The sequence below is a fragment of the Pimephales promelas genome, chromosome 2 (assembly GCF_988280905.1).
Source record: "Pimephales promelas chromosome 2, fPimPro1.hap1.1, whole genome shotgun sequence".
NCBI lineage: Eukaryota > Metazoa > Chordata > Actinopteri > Cypriniformes > Leuciscidae > Pimephales > Pimephales promelas.
The window spans coordinates 40,220,569-40,237,765 of NC_142770.1; the positions used below are offsets into that span (position 1 = coordinate 40,220,569).

General features: G+C 38.6%; 1 protein-coding gene and 3 long non-coding RNA genes across 4 annotated transcripts; 1 reads left to right on the forward strand and 3 right to left on the reverse strand.

The window, feature by feature from the left end:
- Positions 1–243: 243 nt before the first annotated feature.
- LOC148997389 (uncharacterized) lies at positions 244–782 on the reverse strand. Its single transcript, XR_016168944.1, has 3 exons — positions 669–782; positions 456–589; positions 244–328 (listed from the first exon to the last, which is right to left on the reverse strand). It is a non-coding gene; the product is annotated as an uncharacterized LOC148997389 (long non-coding RNA).
- Positions 783–6,063: 5,281 nt separating this feature from the next.
- LOC148997390 (uncharacterized) lies at positions 6,064–7,672 on the forward strand. The gene is made up of 3 exons (XR_016168945.1): positions 6,064–6,186; positions 6,903–7,059; positions 7,622–7,672. It is a non-coding gene; the product is annotated as an uncharacterized LOC148997390 (long non-coding RNA).
- Positions 7,673–10,623: 2,951 nt separating this feature from the next.
- LOC148997391 (uncharacterized) lies at positions 10,624–11,455 on the reverse strand. Its single transcript, XR_016168947.1, has 3 exons — positions 11,361–11,455; positions 10,962–11,009; positions 10,624–10,818 (listed from the first exon to the last, which is right to left on the reverse strand). It is a non-coding gene; the product is annotated as an uncharacterized LOC148997391 (long non-coding RNA).
- A 3,119-nt stretch (positions 11,456–14,574) lies between these two features.
- LOC148997392 (uncharacterized) lies at positions 14,575–16,542 on the reverse strand. Its single transcript, XM_089119926.1, has one exon. The coding sequence runs from the start codon at positions 16,540–16,542 to the stop codon at positions 14,575–14,577; it is 1,968 nt and encodes a 655-aa protein (XP_088976052.1).
- Positions 16,543–17,197: the final 655 nt, after the last annotated feature.

Below are 17,197 nucleotides of genomic sequence, written 5' to 3' on the forward strand. Positions count from 1 at the left end.
CGGCTTGGGACAGTTGACCTTCCATCCCTCCTGTGCAATAAGCCGTGCCACCTTTGCGGCCGAAGGCTTGCGGACTGTGAAATGTGCTGAAAGACAGAATGACGTTACTTTGTTTGTGATGAGTAATGCCATGGTTGGATGAAGAGATGTATACCTGACTAATGATTCCAGCAGCAGAGCTGCGTCGACGACATCCTGCGGCCGGACCGCACCAGTGCTGATGGACAGGTAATGGTGCAGCACCTCCTGTTGCTGCGCCGGGAGCTTTTCTGCAGCCTCCTCAACAGCCCTCCGCACACACTGAGCAGAGAAAGGAGCCAGCTTGTACCTGCAGAAACAAAAAGGAAATATTAATTGTGATGTGACTGTGATGAGGCAAGATACAAAGAAGTGTATCCGTTCACACACACACACACACACACACACACACACATGGACCCGTGTAAGGCACTTACAATTTATGGAGCCGATTCATGTCCCGAGAGACACTTTGAACCTCCACGCCGGATGACGAAACAAAGAAACTATTGCAGAGTTTCTCCGGCTGAATGTTCTCAGGCCTGATTCGTCTGAAGTACAGCTCCAAGCACTACGGAAAAAAGACAGATGAGTTATTACATTTAAAACTATGGTGGTGAGAAATCAACAGTTTGTACAGTAAAACTTACAGCTTCCTCCTCAGAGCGATCTGCATACTCGAGGTTTTCTCCCTCTGTACGCCGATCACAAATCTGTCACCCAGCTTGGTCTTGTTCACCCACTCGGCATCCTGGAAAATATTGAAAAGGCGTTATTTGAGAAGACCTCTGCAAAAGTCCCCTCGCCAATCTTGAGACAATGTTTCATGCCAGCTGGAGGGACACATTCAAAAAAACGAAGTGGTCCGCTCTGCTGGCATTCCCGATATATTCTATATGCTGATATCATTAAAATTTATATTGTTGTATATATTGTAGACTGTACATTATTCTATTATACTTCTTTCACTTAAAGGATTAGTTCACTTCAAAATGAAAATTCTGCCATCATTTACTCACCCTCAAGTTGTTTCAAACTTATGAATTTCTTTCTTCTGTTGAAAACAAAAAAAGATATTTTGAAGAACGTCGGTAACCAGACAGTTGATGGACCCCATTGACTTCCATAGGAAAAAAAAAAAATACAATGGAGGTCAATGGGGCCTAGGGCTGTGTATTGGCAAGAATTTGGCGATACGATATGCATCATGGGTCACGATTCAATATATTGCGATATATTTCGATACTGTCCATAAGGCGATATATTGGGATTATTTTTTTTAAGTAGGACTATAATTTTAGAAAAAGCCATTGGTTAAATGTGTTTTTAGAAGTTGGTTATAAACTTAAAAATAGACAGGGGGGGTGGGGAGGTCGCACACCAGACGAGAAGCGCAGCGCTGCAGCGGCTGCACCACGCAGGATAACTCCAGGTAGGCTATCCCACACCGGACGTGCACTTTCTCATCAGTGTATGGCCAGCAATATTGTTATGTTTAATGACATGAAATGAAGGTAATGTCTGTTCTATGTTATGATTGTACTGCACAATAAAATACAATCGTTGTTTAGTCTGCAGTCTTAACCTCAGAGCATCCGTTCACTGAATGAATTGAGAATCTTAGCTGAAAATCCAATAACATCAGCAATTGTCATTCAAGCAGCTGATTTCTGTAAATGGATGCAAAACTAAATGCATATTGCAGGATAGGGCGAAGTCAGGAGACATTAGCAACGATTTGAGCCAAAAAATAATTTAAATTTTATATAAAACTATGTAAATGGCGCTCTGTGGCGCAGCAGGATTTTGAACACGGCCCTGAGCCGTTGCTGGGCGCCGCGGACAGACGCCGAATGGCGCCGCCGGTGTACACTCATAGAGAATAATGTGTTCGAATTTTAAAGATGTGGTGCTGAGCTTCTCGTCTGGTGTGCGACGCCCTTATATACTCTCCGCCGAAACCCCCGTTTCACTGTTGCTCACGCGACGGTCCTGCTCGAGCCTCGACGGGCACGGCTACTGCTTGCGGTGTGAATGAACGCACTCATTGATTAACATGCCGAAAAGAATAGAGCAGGAGCCGGGTCTTGACACTGGGTTCAGCCATAGCCATGTTGTTTCTAGCAAAACGTTAGGCTAGTGGTGCGTCTGGTGCGTCTTTTGTGTGCATAGCCACAAAAAAAAAAGATATTGTGTTTCTGAAAATCGATACAGTATTGCACAATAAAATATCGCGATACTCAAGAGTATCAATTTTTTCTTACACCCCTAATGGGGCCCATCAACAGTTTGGTTACCGACATTCTCCAAAATATCTTCTTTTGTGTTCAACAGAATAAAGAAATTCATAAGATGGAAACAACTTGAGGGTGAGTAAATGATGACAGAATTTTCATTTTGAAGTGAACTAATCCTTTAACATACACAAGCATGCAGTTACATTAACAAAATCCATTCTGTGTGTGTAAATGTATATACATCACAGACAAACAATTAGAAAAATTAAACAAAGTCTTTTGAACCTTTTTTGCGTATGGAAGCTTGTTTCTGCCACAGAATAAAGAAAAAATTAAAAAGGTAACTGACTTTTTCTCTCACAAATCTGACTTTCTTAGAATTGCAAGATTAAATCTCAAAATTAGGAAGGGGAAAAAAAATCTTCTGACAATACATCAACATTTTCTCATGTTACACACACACAAAAAAAACAATAACAATAATAAATACTGTTACTTACAATTTCCATAGTTTGGCTGGGTTGTGCTGGACTTTCGCAAACAGTGAAGCAAAGGGGATCTTCTAACCCATTATTGGAACTACAGAGATAGAAAGTATTTCACTGATACGGAAACAAACAACAGTTACGATATTCTGATTTTTTTTTTTACAAAACATATAATAAAAATTACACAGCACATTCATCAGCAGATGTTTTTGCATGGCCTTTCTTCATCGGGACTTCAAAGGACTCATCATCATTTTCATCGCTGTTGCGGAGTATTAATAGTTTATATATTTTAGCATAAATCACCAATGGTTTTTTTTCTCCTCTCTCTGTAAATTAGCAGCCATTACTCCCCTCTCATTTAGGTTCTCTGCTGAGGATTCTCGGTGTTCTGGGGCTCGTTCTTCATACGTTGCTTAAAACATCTGAGATCAAATGAGACATCCAAGATAATATCATCGTGCTAATCATGATCCGGCTAATTGGGTTCTTCGAACACACCTGTTGTTTATGATTAGTATCGCTGGATTGAGTTATCTGAGATAACTGCGCGTTCTCGCGTTGGTTTAAAAGGGGACATGTATCGATAGCAGAACCAGTGATCAGCAGCGCTGCTATTGGCTGTTCAGCATGGCCAAAGAACACGCCCAGTTTTTCTACCAAGCAGAGCAAGCGCTTTTAATGCAAGGTTATGCCGAATTTCAGTGTTTAATTAAAACGCCAGGAACACCTCAAAGTGTGCAAAAGCCAGGAGAGAGTGCTGGCAAAACTAGAAGACAAATTAAATGCGTTTGTGGTGGCCATGTTAGATGTTTTAATAACTTATTATTATTTTATTTTTATTTTCATAATTTCATAATTACTTTGTTCATTGTAATGTCGAGTCACCACACTATAATAATGGACATGGTGAAAGTTAAGTACAAAAATATTCTACTTAATGATAATTTTACTAGACCTTATAGGCCTACTAGTCTCTTTTAAAAAGGCACTGTTAAATAAATGTTTAAATGTCTGTTTATAAAAGCAACCAGGAAAAAGGCTGATAAAAAATAATAATGATGCTCCTGACCCTGGCAGAAGAGCTGACCCTTGGGTTGAATGTGAATTGCCCTGTTGTGAAGGGCATCCCTGGGTTCAGCTCTTCCAGACCCACATCAGGGACCAGTAGCAGCAACACCTTCATTACTGGGAAATGAGATTTAAATTATCTTTGTACACTGTGAAATAATTTGTTGCTGCATTAAATGAAGTAGACCTATAATCCAAATTGGCTGGTTTAGTCATTTCAGCTGTTAAATCTTGAGTAATAATAAATTACTTTGTCTTGTGAAAGTAAAAACTGATAAACTTATGTTAATGTAAAAATATTTTGCCATGAGTTATCAATCACATTGCACTGGGGAGTGAAGAAAACTTCTCAGATGACTGTCCTTTGGAGGAAGTACTTTAATTTAATTGATGTCTTTAATTGATCTATACTTGTGCCTATGCCTATTATTTCTGACAAGAGTCCACATGTACAGAAAGGCCAACAGAAGAGTCTGCACACAGCAGTGATACATGGGTGGGCAGTGTGACACAAACGACACAGGGTTAAATTCGTTCCCTATATGAGTCTTCAACAGAAAATAGAGTATTTTGAAAAAAACAAAAATCAGGGGGAGAAATAGAACTTGACAAAGAAAAAATTGCACTAGAAATAGAGTTGCTTCAAAATAAACTTCAGAGTAAAATCACACAGAGTACTATTGCTGACCTTGCATAATATCTTTTAAAAAGATGACTGAATAACTGGCTTTTCTTTACAAAGAACTATTGAAATAAAACTCTAAGCAAATAGAGTTTTGCAAATTTGTCTTGTCTTTTATTTTAGGCTTAATTAAACATTTTTCTTTTCTTTTTCTGATGTTGGCACTGTTGTGTAATATGGCACATGCAATGTCACAGGCCCTGTCAGGTGCAACCCTCAGGCTTTTCAGACCCTGAAATCTTCCCTTTAGTTGGCCAAAGCTCATGACATTGTGTGCCCTTGTCCTAGAGCTGCATTGTAACTGGTCTGGGGTTTGGGTCAGGGAATGGGGTCATGAAACACCTGTCTCCATGCAGGATCCTGTTGTAATCACCTGTATAATGGAAAAATGCAGTTCTCAGCATAAGTGTATGTAATACCGTGAGTTTGATATTTATAATTTTCCAAACCACATTCAAATAATGTTCATAAATGTGAATCTCTTAAAATTCTTGAGTAATGCACTGGCCATTTTGCTTTCACACTGATTTGTGATATAGAACATGGTCACACACACCATCTAAGAGATTTTACTCTGCCTTTTAAAAAAAGTGATATAATATTACTAATCTGGAATATTAAAAATTGTAATATTTGGCTGCACATTTACATAAGCCCACTTTCTGCTCACAAAATCCCTTCATTGAGGCCTTGATGGGAACATGTGTGTAGTCTACAGTGTATGGCACCTATCACTTAAGTTAAGCCTAAGGGACTGTAAGTCATAATCGGCATGGTCATCATGATTGCATTATCTTCATTAAAAATTATAATATACCCTAAGTTGGCAAAAAAAAAAAACGACAGAAAGCTTATCAAGTTCTCCGCATCTCCAATAGTGTAAAGGGAAGCCACTCGCAAATAATTTTAGGGCAATGCAAACATTTTGTGCTGTTGTTGAAGCCTGACATCGAATCGAACATTAATGTGCATTTCCAACGAAATAATAATGTATTTAAACGACACCCTCACGACGATCATTTCACGAGAAAAAATAAATCTCAGAAATTAAGCTACACTATCGCGCTGCGCTGAAGGACTTCCTGTATCAGCCGCGATCTAATCCTGTTTACATGAAATAAGCCTGCTCGCGAGCAGGTTCAAGCTGACGGATCTGTTGCTATGACAGCAAGTCCAGGATGAGCGTCGAAGAACCAAACGATCCAAGATCATGGCAAATCGCCAACAATCAAATCCAGCTAACTGAGTTAGCGACGTACGAAGAACGAGCCCCTGGGCCGCATCTGGTACATGTGGATTCTTCGCGTACAAGATGTGGGCCGGATCCGGGCCGACACAATGTTGCTTTCTGGGTTGCGTTATAATTTCATCTTCTTTTTGTCCATAAATATCAGCATCTGCACCAAACTGCATGTTTTGGCCTTTGATTAAAACTGAGGTGTTTTTTCCTCCGTATTCTCATACTATATGATCCTGATGCATCAAATATGATTCATCATATGCAAACTTATTATCTAAAGATTTAATAAACTGTTTAAAAATATGGAATTGTCAGGCTTTAAGGAAATCTTAATATTCTGAATGATGTAAATGTGCAATCCATGTTGTGTTGCTGCTGAAGTCGGCGAACTGCATCTCTCGGAAAGCAACAAGTAAGAGCAGGCAGACCAACAGACTTTCAAACTCTCAGGTAAGGTAGTTGTGTATATATAATCTGTCACACGTGACCCTGGACCACAAAACCACTCACAAGTGTCTTTTTTATTAAGATGTGTATATATCATATGAAAGCTGAATAAATAAGCTTTCCATGGATCTATGATCTCTGATGGCTCGTGTTATCACAGAGAGCCACAGATTCACAATACCATGCTGGAGGAATGATCCGGCCACCGATGCAGAATCCCTCACAGCATTCAAGACTGAAAACTCTGAAAACTGAAAACTCATCTCTTCAGTGAGCACTTAACATAAAAAACCTTTGTATTTTGAGCACTTCTTGCGTTGTTTTGGCTCTTCATGATGACTCGCTTGGTTTAGTCCTCAGTTGTAAGTCGCTTTGGATAAAAGCGTCCGCTAAATGACTAAATGTTATAATAGGACAATATTTTGGGTGAGATAAAACTATTTGAAAATCTGGGAAAAAAATCTAAACGTTGAGAAAATCTCCTTTTGTGTTTGTGATTGTGCTGCATCCAATTACAAAAATATGTTTACGGTAGGAAATGTACTAAATATCTTAATGAACATGATCTTTACTTGATATCCTAATGATTTTTGGCATACATTTTTACCCATACAATGTATTGTTGGCTATTGCCACAAATGTACCTGTGCTTGTGACTGTTTTTGTGGTCCAGGGTGGCACACACACACACACACACTCCTAACTCTATTCATCTCTAGTCTAAGCAAAGGCAGTCTGTGGTGTTGATTCCTGATACGCCGGAGAGCAGCGGTGGAGGTGGTTTGCTCCATGAAGACCCCTGCAAACCCAAGGGCCAGTGGGGGCCTGAGAAAACGTCCCCGCAACCAGCCGTCCAAAACCTCCGATGCCAAACTGGTACAAACCACTAGAGTTGGGGAAATTGTTCATGAGTCTTCAGTTGAGCTGGGAGCTCTTGCTTGATCAGAATCAGGGCTAAAAAGGAGAAGTTTTCCCACGGTCAGACGAGTTTTCGATGTTTGGATGGTTGTTAATGAGTCATGAGATTATGTAAGAGATTTAAGTAGTGTATTACATGAGTAGCTCTCGGCCTCTTTCGTTTTTAAAAAGTAGCTCTCAAATGAAAAACTGTTTGAGATCCCTGCTATAACTGAACACAATACACATGACATCATCATTTTCAGAGATTGGCGTTTTTGCTGTTTACACAGAGACCGTTTCAAAAACTTGATCCGTTTTTAGTTGGAAACGGTGTCGTGTAAATGGCTCCTTAGACTTAATGTATGGTTAATAGGCACAATAATGAAGTGTAGGTTAAGACGAGTGTTTTGTGTGTGTTTAGGGAGAGCAATAGAAGTAACTGTGCCGAGCGTCTTTCCCGAAGCGTTTGACTGTGTGTATCTGCTGTTATGAGGCAATACCACTAATGAACTTTCTCAAACCACTTCTCTCTCCACAGGTGAACTCCAGGATCATTTCTGAACAAATCCTCCATTTATTTCTATTGGCCATTTTCTTGTTTGTTTGTGTTTAAAATAAAGTATGTTTAGCGCATTTTTATTTTGTATTGGTGTTTTTTTAAAGGGTTTTAAAGCGTCTGTCTTTTCCGTGTCTGTCCATCTCTCGGTCTATGTTTGTCTTTATGTCCCTCTTTTCCGCCCGTCTGTCTGTTTTTCTGTGTCTTTTTTTATTATTCCTTGCACAATATATAGTTATTACACAGGGATAATTTCTGGTTCAGTTTTGGGGACTGTGGTATAATATTGGCCCAGTTGTGTCTGTTTTCTGCAGCTTCTGGATAAGATGTGTCTGAGTTCTGGCCTAAAGGTGGTGTCCGTTTGGCTTTTGTCTGGCTGACATATGGGGATTACGGCGTTGTTTGATCATCAACTGGCCAACAACTCCTTCTCAATGTGTGTGTGTGTGTCTACGCTGCCGGTGGTTCAGATCTGTGGAGCCGTAAGCCACTGGCCTTCCTTCTTGCAGAATCACAGCTCCTGTTCCTCCTGAACTGGGTTTGCTCACGTCAGAGATTTCAAAGCAGGACTTTGAGTATCCAAATATTTCAGTTCTTCAAACCTTTGCTGTTGATCATCCTCCCAGTGCCGCTCTGTGTCTTTCTCCAGCAATCTCCTCAACGCTGCACTTCTGTCAGACATATTGGGAATGAACTTTGCCAGATATCGCCCCACTCCAAGAAATCTGTGCCGTTCTTGCTTTCTGGCGGTGTAATTTCAGTCCTTACTTTTCCTTCGTCTGGCTTAACTCTTGAGCACTCAGTATGTGTCCGATGTGCCTGATCTCGTCAGTCTTATTTTGCACTTGTTCCTGTTCAGCTTTCAATAGTTTTTTCTTGCTCATTCCCGCAGCTTTATTAGCCGTTCCTCATGCTCTTGAATGGCATCTCCCCACACCAGCAAGTCATGGATGAGATTTACCACACCTTCCAGTCCTTCTGTCATTTGTGCGATGGATCTCTGAGAGACTTCTGACGCTGATGATATACCGAAAGGTCACCTAAGAAAACGCTATCGCCCAATTGGTGTGTTGATTGTGCAAAGATTTTCAAATGGCATTTAGAGGCTTTTGCATCTTCAAATATAACTGACATGGTTGCACCAAAATGAACATATCTTATAGGGCATTTTCAAACCTGAACTAAACCAATCTATTACTTACGGAACATTATCTTCGAGAGATTTGAGGTCTCGAAGCTCCTCTTCTCTCCACGTCCTGCCCAGTTCAATGACGAAGCCAGTTTGTTGCTTAAAATGTGGCTCAACATTTTTCTTATAGTGCCTTCCAATTTATGCCCACCTAGAAGTGACAGCTGGTAAATCTAATAAAAAGGGGGTCAGTGTTAAAAAAATTATGCCCAATTAAATGCACACAAAAATACATTTTCTATTAACCTTTCTAAATAGACTTTATCTGAGCCATACATACAGTATGTTTCTACAGACTTTTTTTTTTTTTTTTTTTTACTTTTCTGTTGATCTCTCTTCAAAGTGCATCCACAGACTGGACTATGTTTATATATTTATTTTCAAACATAAATGGTGTCAAATTCAGTTTTTTCTGTTTCTGGGTATATTTCCTGGGATGTCTCTAGAATTTACTCAGATTAGTGCCAAAAAATAAAAACATGAGAGGACAACAGAGAATGGTCTGACTCGTTCAAACTGACAAAGTATACAGTAAATTAGAAACCCACTTTACAACTGTAATGAGAAAAGTATCTTAGCATGGTATTTTTAGATTTCCAAACCTCTCTGTAGATTTGTTTTCAGACCATATGTAGTATAAATGGTTGTATCCTATTAAAGGGATAGTTCACTTTGAAATTAATTTTTGATATGTTTTAGCTTACCTCAAGGGCATCCAAGATGTAGGTGTCTTTGTTTCTGCAACAGTTTAAATTTTGATATTTTTAGGTCAAAGCATTCTTGTCTGTAAGTCATATAATGGAGGTCTATGGTCACCACCTCAAAGAGTATGCACTATGGGATGAATATAGTATCAAAATGATCAACACGTGCAAGCACAATTATCAATGAACTTGATACATGTTGTAGAAATGTTTTATCCATGCCTTTCAACTTGCGTGTGCAAAATTCAAAATTGAATGAATGTGTAGCAATTTGTACAAATAGAGAAAATTGTGTGAATACATGTTTTCTTTTGTGGTGTATCATAAATTGTGCATGCGCTGGAAGTGATCTCTCTCGCGTGTTGTGCATCACTCATTGTTTACACAGAGATTTCGGAAGTTTTACCTTTCACTGTGAAGATCTAAACATATTTCGATATACAGGAAATCGCAATGGAAGATTATTTCAATATATATCAACAGACAACCTTTCCGCAACCTTGCGAGAGATCACTTCCGGCGCTTTCTGGCGCTTGAGCAGACCGAAGCGCCCACGCCCTCAGATCACTTGGACGTGGCTGTGGTTACAAGAGGTAAAAACATCAATGTGTACTAATACATTTTTACGAGTCATTAAATCATGTTTAATTTGGACTTCTCTGTGCATGCTCTTTGAGGTGGTGACCATAGACCTCCATTATATGACTGACAGACAAGAACGGTTTGACCTAAAAATATCAAAATTGAAAATACTGTGGAAACAAAGACACCTACATCTTGGATGCCCTTGAGGTAAGATAAAGCATATCAAAAATTAATTTCAAAGTGAACTATCCCTTTAATCAAAATGGTAGCATTATTTTCAGGATTATATTTCTACTGTATATAGTACGGTCATCTCTAATAGTTTCTGTTTTTATGAAAACTGAATGGGGCAATCGTTTAGAACCATACATATTTTTCAGTAATCTTTATGTTATTTTTTCCATACTTATCAAGACCTGGAAATTAAATAAAATTCCATATTTTTCCAAACTGCGTAGGAACCCGGTTAAATATAATTGCATTACAAGACATACCAATCTATTTTTTTTCGGTCTCATCCAACCTCTCCAATTCCTCAAAATCTTCAAGAGATTGTAAAGGTAACTGCAAGCCACATCTTATTTCCTGATCAGGTACAGCAGGCACTCCCTGTAAGTTTTGTATCATTGCTCTCTGCTCTTTTAGCTCTGCCTTAACTTCCATGAGAAGTTTAAGCACATTCCTCTTGAAAGGAGACAACTCTACAAATAAAGTAGACAAGTAAATAAATATATTAAGAGAGAGAAACTCTACTAGTTCAGTAATAACCCTAATCAGAAATTACTAACAGGTTTAGTGTTTAAATTAATACTTGAACATGGAATTTTTGTTTTTGATTTATTACCGTTGGTATGTTCATTCCCCTGCGATGTTAGTTGTGCTCTTGGATTTTCTGAAGAAAACACAACAGTTTTTTTAAACTTCTTATAAGTTCCTAAAACTCATCTGTAAAACAATTAGTCTTGAAGAGGTTAGCAGTTTGAAGAATCAGCTGAAAAAATGTCTGAAACAGTCAGACTGGAGTTTTGGTTCATGTATTTTTCTTTAAAAAAAAAGAGTGACAGTAAATACTAGCAGCAAAAGATAGGATGGATGTCAACATTTATAGTATAATTATATTTTAGCCTGTAAGTCCCACCTAAAAAGGACATAATAATAATTAAAAAATGACATAAAATCAACATAAAGGCCAAATAAAAAGTTCCAAATAACTGTTTTCAAAATAAATTTAAAAAGTCATTACCATTGACCAGTTCAGTCAGTGTGCCCTGATGTGCTCCGTACTGTGATCCCTGGTGTGCTCTGTTGTTTGCGTCTTGGTATGTTCCCTGGTGTGCTCTGTTGTGTGGTCCCTGGTGTGCTCCATAGTGTGATCCCTGGTGTGCTCCATAGTGTGATCCCTGGTGTGCTCCGTAGTGTGATCCCTGGTGTGCTCCATAGTGTGATCCCTGGAGTGCTCCGTTGTGTGAGCCCTGGTGTGCTCCATAGTGTGATCCCTGGAGTGCTCCGTTGTGTGGTCCCTGGTGTGCTCCATAGTGTGATCCCTGGTGTGCTCCGTTGTTTGGGTCTTGAAGTGCTCCGTGGATTGCCTCTTGGTATGTTCCCTGATGTGCTCCATAGTGTGATCCCTGGTGTGCTACATAGTTTGTGCCCTTGTGTGCTCCGAGGTTTGTGTGTTCTGACCCCTGGTATGTGCCCTGGTGAACTCTGTGTGAATTTTCTGAGAGAAATGTGCACAGTTTATTTTTAGGCATGAAATGCTTGTGTTAAACTGACAAGACAACCAATGTTTAATAGACTACATTTCAATAATATATACCAGCTGAAGTGATGTCTGATGCAGGACTGGAGGCGTGGTAGTTCATGTGTCTCTCTGAAAAAAATTAGCAAAAGACATTAAAGGTTATGAAACAAAGGGCAAACTTTTGCGCAATGTTGCAGGGTAATGTTTAATCAACTGGTAACCAGGTGAGATACAGGGCCCACAAACTAAAGTATCAAGATAGAAATTTAATTAAAAAAAGATATTTCAGAATTTGTGGAGCTGGAAGTGTGATACAGCTGTGATACAATGTAAAAGAGGCATTGAATTGAATAACATAAACACATACCAAGTGAAGAGAGGTTTGAGACAGCTGGACTGGTCTCAAAGTTCATGTGACTTTCTAAAAAACAAAACAAATGAACAAGTGTAATTAACAGCAGGGTGTCACAGTCCTTCGTCTGCACCATCCTGTCTGCGTCTCCAGCACTACACTTCCCATGATCCTCTCGTCTGCACACATGAACTCACTCCCTCATCAGCCTCCCGTTCAGCGTCCTGTTCATCTGTATCACCTGTCTTCACCTCATTAACCCTGATTCCTCTGTGTATTTAGTTTCCTCTGTTTCATTCTGTCCTTGTCGGTCAATGTTGAATGTTGCGTTGTATATCCCGTCTTCCTGCCTGTTTCTGGAATTAAATGTCTCTTATCGAGATTCTGATCTCCGCCTGTTCTTCTGCCTGAACCCGCACCGTGACACAGGGTTTTGAGTAATGAAATTGTGTGCTTTTAATTCATTCAGTCATGTTTGAAAATCACTAAAGGTGGACATTTGTGAACTTTCTCAATTGTTAGATTTTAATGATGTTGCTCTTAAGGACATTTTTATAATGGGTTAAATTAACCATACGTTCAAGGATGCAAGGGGGAAGAATACATTTTTCCCTGGCCCAATATATAGATTATGCCATGCTGCAGAGCCTGTTCCTATCATGCCTGCCACACCAGGGCCAGTTGGTGACGGCTCCAGCATCCCTGACCAGCGTCCAGTGACTTATACAGTCCCGTAAGGCCGCTCCATTTCACAAACCCATAGCTTCTCCCAAGAACATTTTGGGGGGAGCTGTATGTTCATTCAATTTTATGGCAGGTTCAGTGCATTCCAAATTAAATTGAACTAAATTTTCTTGTGAAGTTTTTTGGGGAAAAAGTTTGAATCGCCTTGAAATTCAGGGACATTTGATCATGAATACCTTTTTTTTTTTTTTTTAAGTAACCACAAAAACAGTTTAATTATACTTCCACAATACCTGGAAAAACAATTGCGGGAGGAGCTGCGAGCCGTGATTTTTTTGGTGCATCATCATCCTGGTCAGATTCATTTTCTATAAAGTTTAGGAAGCGTGGATTAGGCCTGTAAAGTGAAACATTCAAATTACTTCTCAATAGGACAACACTTATAAAAAAACAAATCATCGGTATTTATTATCATTAAGTTAACCTTTTCTTCCTTTTCATTCTTTCATGGCCCTCTTCATCAGAAGTTATTTCTGACGTATGGATATCACAGTCCACATACTTTTTTAGCATCTTCTGTGCTTTTTCTAGGGTTTCTGTAATATAGATATGAATAATATAATATAAAATTGAGCAAAGCATGTAGTATCAGTGCATAGAGATAATAATAATAATTTTTAAAAAATCGTACCACACTTTTTGAGCAATCGGACAGGCTCAAAGACTTTCCATCCATCTTGGACAGGCTCTTTTCTCTTTACTGCTGCCTTTAATTTTGCTTGGTTGTAATTTGGCCAGTAGCACTTTTGTTCAAAAAGCCAATTATCTGGGACAACATCTGTGCTTTTGTCTGGAAATTCTATTAATGAGTAACATGGGTTCACTTTATCCATTACTGTCTGGGAAAGATAAAAAAAAAATTGAGAAATGTTGACCCCAGCTATGATTAGTTCTGGGTTGCTGCGTGTTCAGCTCCCTTACCCATACCAATCACAGTGGAGTAAGAGTCATGCATGAATTAATTTATTTGTATGTAATGTAATGTAATGTATTTATTAGTATACAATGAAAAAAAAACAGAAAGAGTGGGTGTTGCATCACTTAGAAAACAAGTGAAATTTGTATTTTCTCAAAGTTCAGTCACTACAACAAACTGCCCATTAGTTTACTCGAAAATTAATATTCTGTCATCCTTACTTTGTCTTAGAAAGACATATTTAGATATATTTTTTAAAGATTTTGGTCACTCCAACGACAGTACTACAGATAACCAAAACGTTATAGATTAAAAAGCCTAGATTAAATCTTTCCATCGTATTCATATTTATACTTTGTTCAAGAGTTAGATTACACCTCTCAATTCATTTGGATTTGTTTCAATGTTATGACATTTTTTGATCTAAAGATTTGGTGTCTGGACTGTCAATGGAGTGACCCGAATCTCTCAGATTTCATTAATATGAAAATGAACGAAACTCTTATGGCTTTGGAGCAACATGAGAGTGATGATAGAATTTTCATTTTTTTCAGGTTAACTAACTCTCTATGATACGGTACTATATACAGTATTTTGAACAATTTGTTTCCACTTTTTCAATATGTTATGTTTATTTAACTGTAAAAACATTTCCAAAAGCCTGACACTACACCATACGTGCTCACTCTGCTGAACAAACACTATCTGCAATGGAGAAGGGGTATTGCAAAAAAAACATTCTCGTTTTCAGGAAGAAGTACATACTTCTGTTTCACACTGGACAAAGGTACGATTTCAGTCTTTTCTTGCAAGACAGAAACTCTGTAACATCCAAGTGCAGAGGAGTCGCATGGGTATGTGTAAAATGATACTCGTTTTAGGAACCTCTGGCACACTATATGAATGCTTTCATTCTGTTTGATTATGTCCTTAACGATGGCTATGTCTGTGTCGATTTTGATACAGTTGTCTCCTTGTTTGGGTGACAGAACACAATTTGACAAATGCACCTTTTTTAGCTCTTTTGAACTTGATGAGAGAAGTAGATCTCCATTTGGTTGGTGAGATTCTTTTGGAAGCATTTCTGAAAGTCTTTTGACAACCTGCTGTAAAGGTCGATCTGGTTTTCTAACCAATCGTTTCAATCCACCCAGGTAATTCTCATATGGAAATGCTGAAATATTATCAAGAGGGCCGAACGCTTTATACTCGTCTGCAAGATTGTAAACCACTTCATCTGCGCCGTACAATCTGATGAAATGTGTTACAAATGACAACAGAGCCTTGTTGGCAAATTCAATCATTGAATCAGAGAGGCCAGGACTAAGCAGCTGAAACATGCCAACAGAAAACAGAAGAAAGTTGTCATAAATTTCGGATTCAACACATCCTTTTAAAACAACGGGACCCGTGTATATCATGAACTGGCGGAACTCTGTGGCCTTCCATCTATCCACATCTGTCAAAGAACGAGGTTTCCTGGCAAACTCTTGAGGCATAAACGAACGGAGAGCAATTAGTCTGTCAGAAATCTGTGTGATACGCTGTGATGACAACCTTGTTCTAAGCTTTTTCCCTTTCATCCACATTTGAATTAATCTCCTCATCACTCCAAGACAGCAGGTGTGCATGTAGTCTAACGGGAATTGGGTTACCATTTTTACTAGTTCGTGCAAGGGGCTTAAGGTATTGTTCAAATGGTGTTCTTCATTTGTCATCATTTCATAATCCATGTCAGTACGCAGTGGAGCATCTGTTTCAGGATATGTCATTTTATTAGACCATACTCCAGTCTGGGAACATTTGTCACAACCAAAGTAGCCATTGTGAGACTTGACATTTTTGAGGAATGCTCGTGCAGGGGCGTCGCAAATAAAGGAGGAGACAACAACTTTGAAACGAGTACCATTCTTTACAATGCCTTCTCGCAAAACCACTTTTAATTCTGCAATGAATTCTCTCAAATACTCACAGACTGAGCTCGGTTTACTATTGCCACAGAACAAACCGATTACAAATGGGGATCGTGTTTTATCACAGTCAACTGTTGCAAGAATTGGCCAAAATTGTCTTCCGGAGCTTTTAAACAGGGGGATGCCATCAATATTAAACTGCAATGCAAGAGTTTGGACATATTCAGAAATATTGGAGATCCTACCTAATATGTTTTGCAAGCCATTTACCAGGCCAAAATGGTAATATTCGCCATTGCAAATGTTTACCACGGGTACATTTGTCTGTGTATCAAGAAGAGTCCTTGCATCCTTGGGCAAATCAGGAAATTCTGGTCTTAAGATTGCCAATAGTGCTGTTAGAGCTACTAGAGGGATGCAAAAAGATGCTGCCCATGTTTGCAGTTTAGTTTGCAACTGATTAAGTGAATTGTTGCTACTGCTGTCAGATTCTACATTTGTTTGGATGCTGCCAGAATCAGAGATGAAATCAGACTCCGTGTTTTTTTCCAGGTCACATGAGTTCTCATGTGGGGGCAAATGAGAGGAAACTGTATCACAAGAGGATATATCACCACTTTCAGTGTCTTGACGTGTGTGACCATGAACACTAGAGTCATCAGTGTTTTCAGTTTGTGTTTTGTATTCATCCAAAATCTCTTTTTCTATCTGTTGTACACTGGCCAAAGTCTTTCTCCTTTTAGTCCAATAAGACATTGAGTGTTATTGTCAGTATCATATATTTCGTTTTGTAAAAATTAAATGTACAGGTATTTTGTTTTCATACAATCTAGTTGTTAATTGATGTGTTGTCACGTGTAAAGTGGTGTTTATAATTATTTACTTCTCTAGCATCTGTTCCTTTGGAAAATCCTCCTGAAAGACAAAAAAAGAACTGCATGTTATAGGGATGATACAAATTACAAAAATATATTTTTATATTTATATAAACTTTATTTTAAGAAAATTAGTCTTCCAGGTTTTGATGCACTCTACATTTTGATGCATTGATGCACATACTGAAGAGAAAAAAATGTGATGGTGTTGGTCCAAAGAATTTGTTTAAAAGTTATGTTAGGTAACATTGGTCTATACCATATAAAAGAATGATTAACATCAGTACTTCTTTTAAAGCTTAATTTCATAAACAAATTAAGTATTTTATATTTTGTGTTTCACAAAAGAAAGTCACATGGGACCATCGACTTATCGTAATTTTAAAACTTTTAAAGGGTTAAGCACCTGAAGGCAGGGCAGGATTAACCATTGGGGCGGAGCGGCAATCGGGAGAGTCGAGAGTTTCCCCTTTTTTAGTTCGAATCCGCCTTTTGCCGAACATATGAGATGTAAAAGTATAACCTTACATAAATGT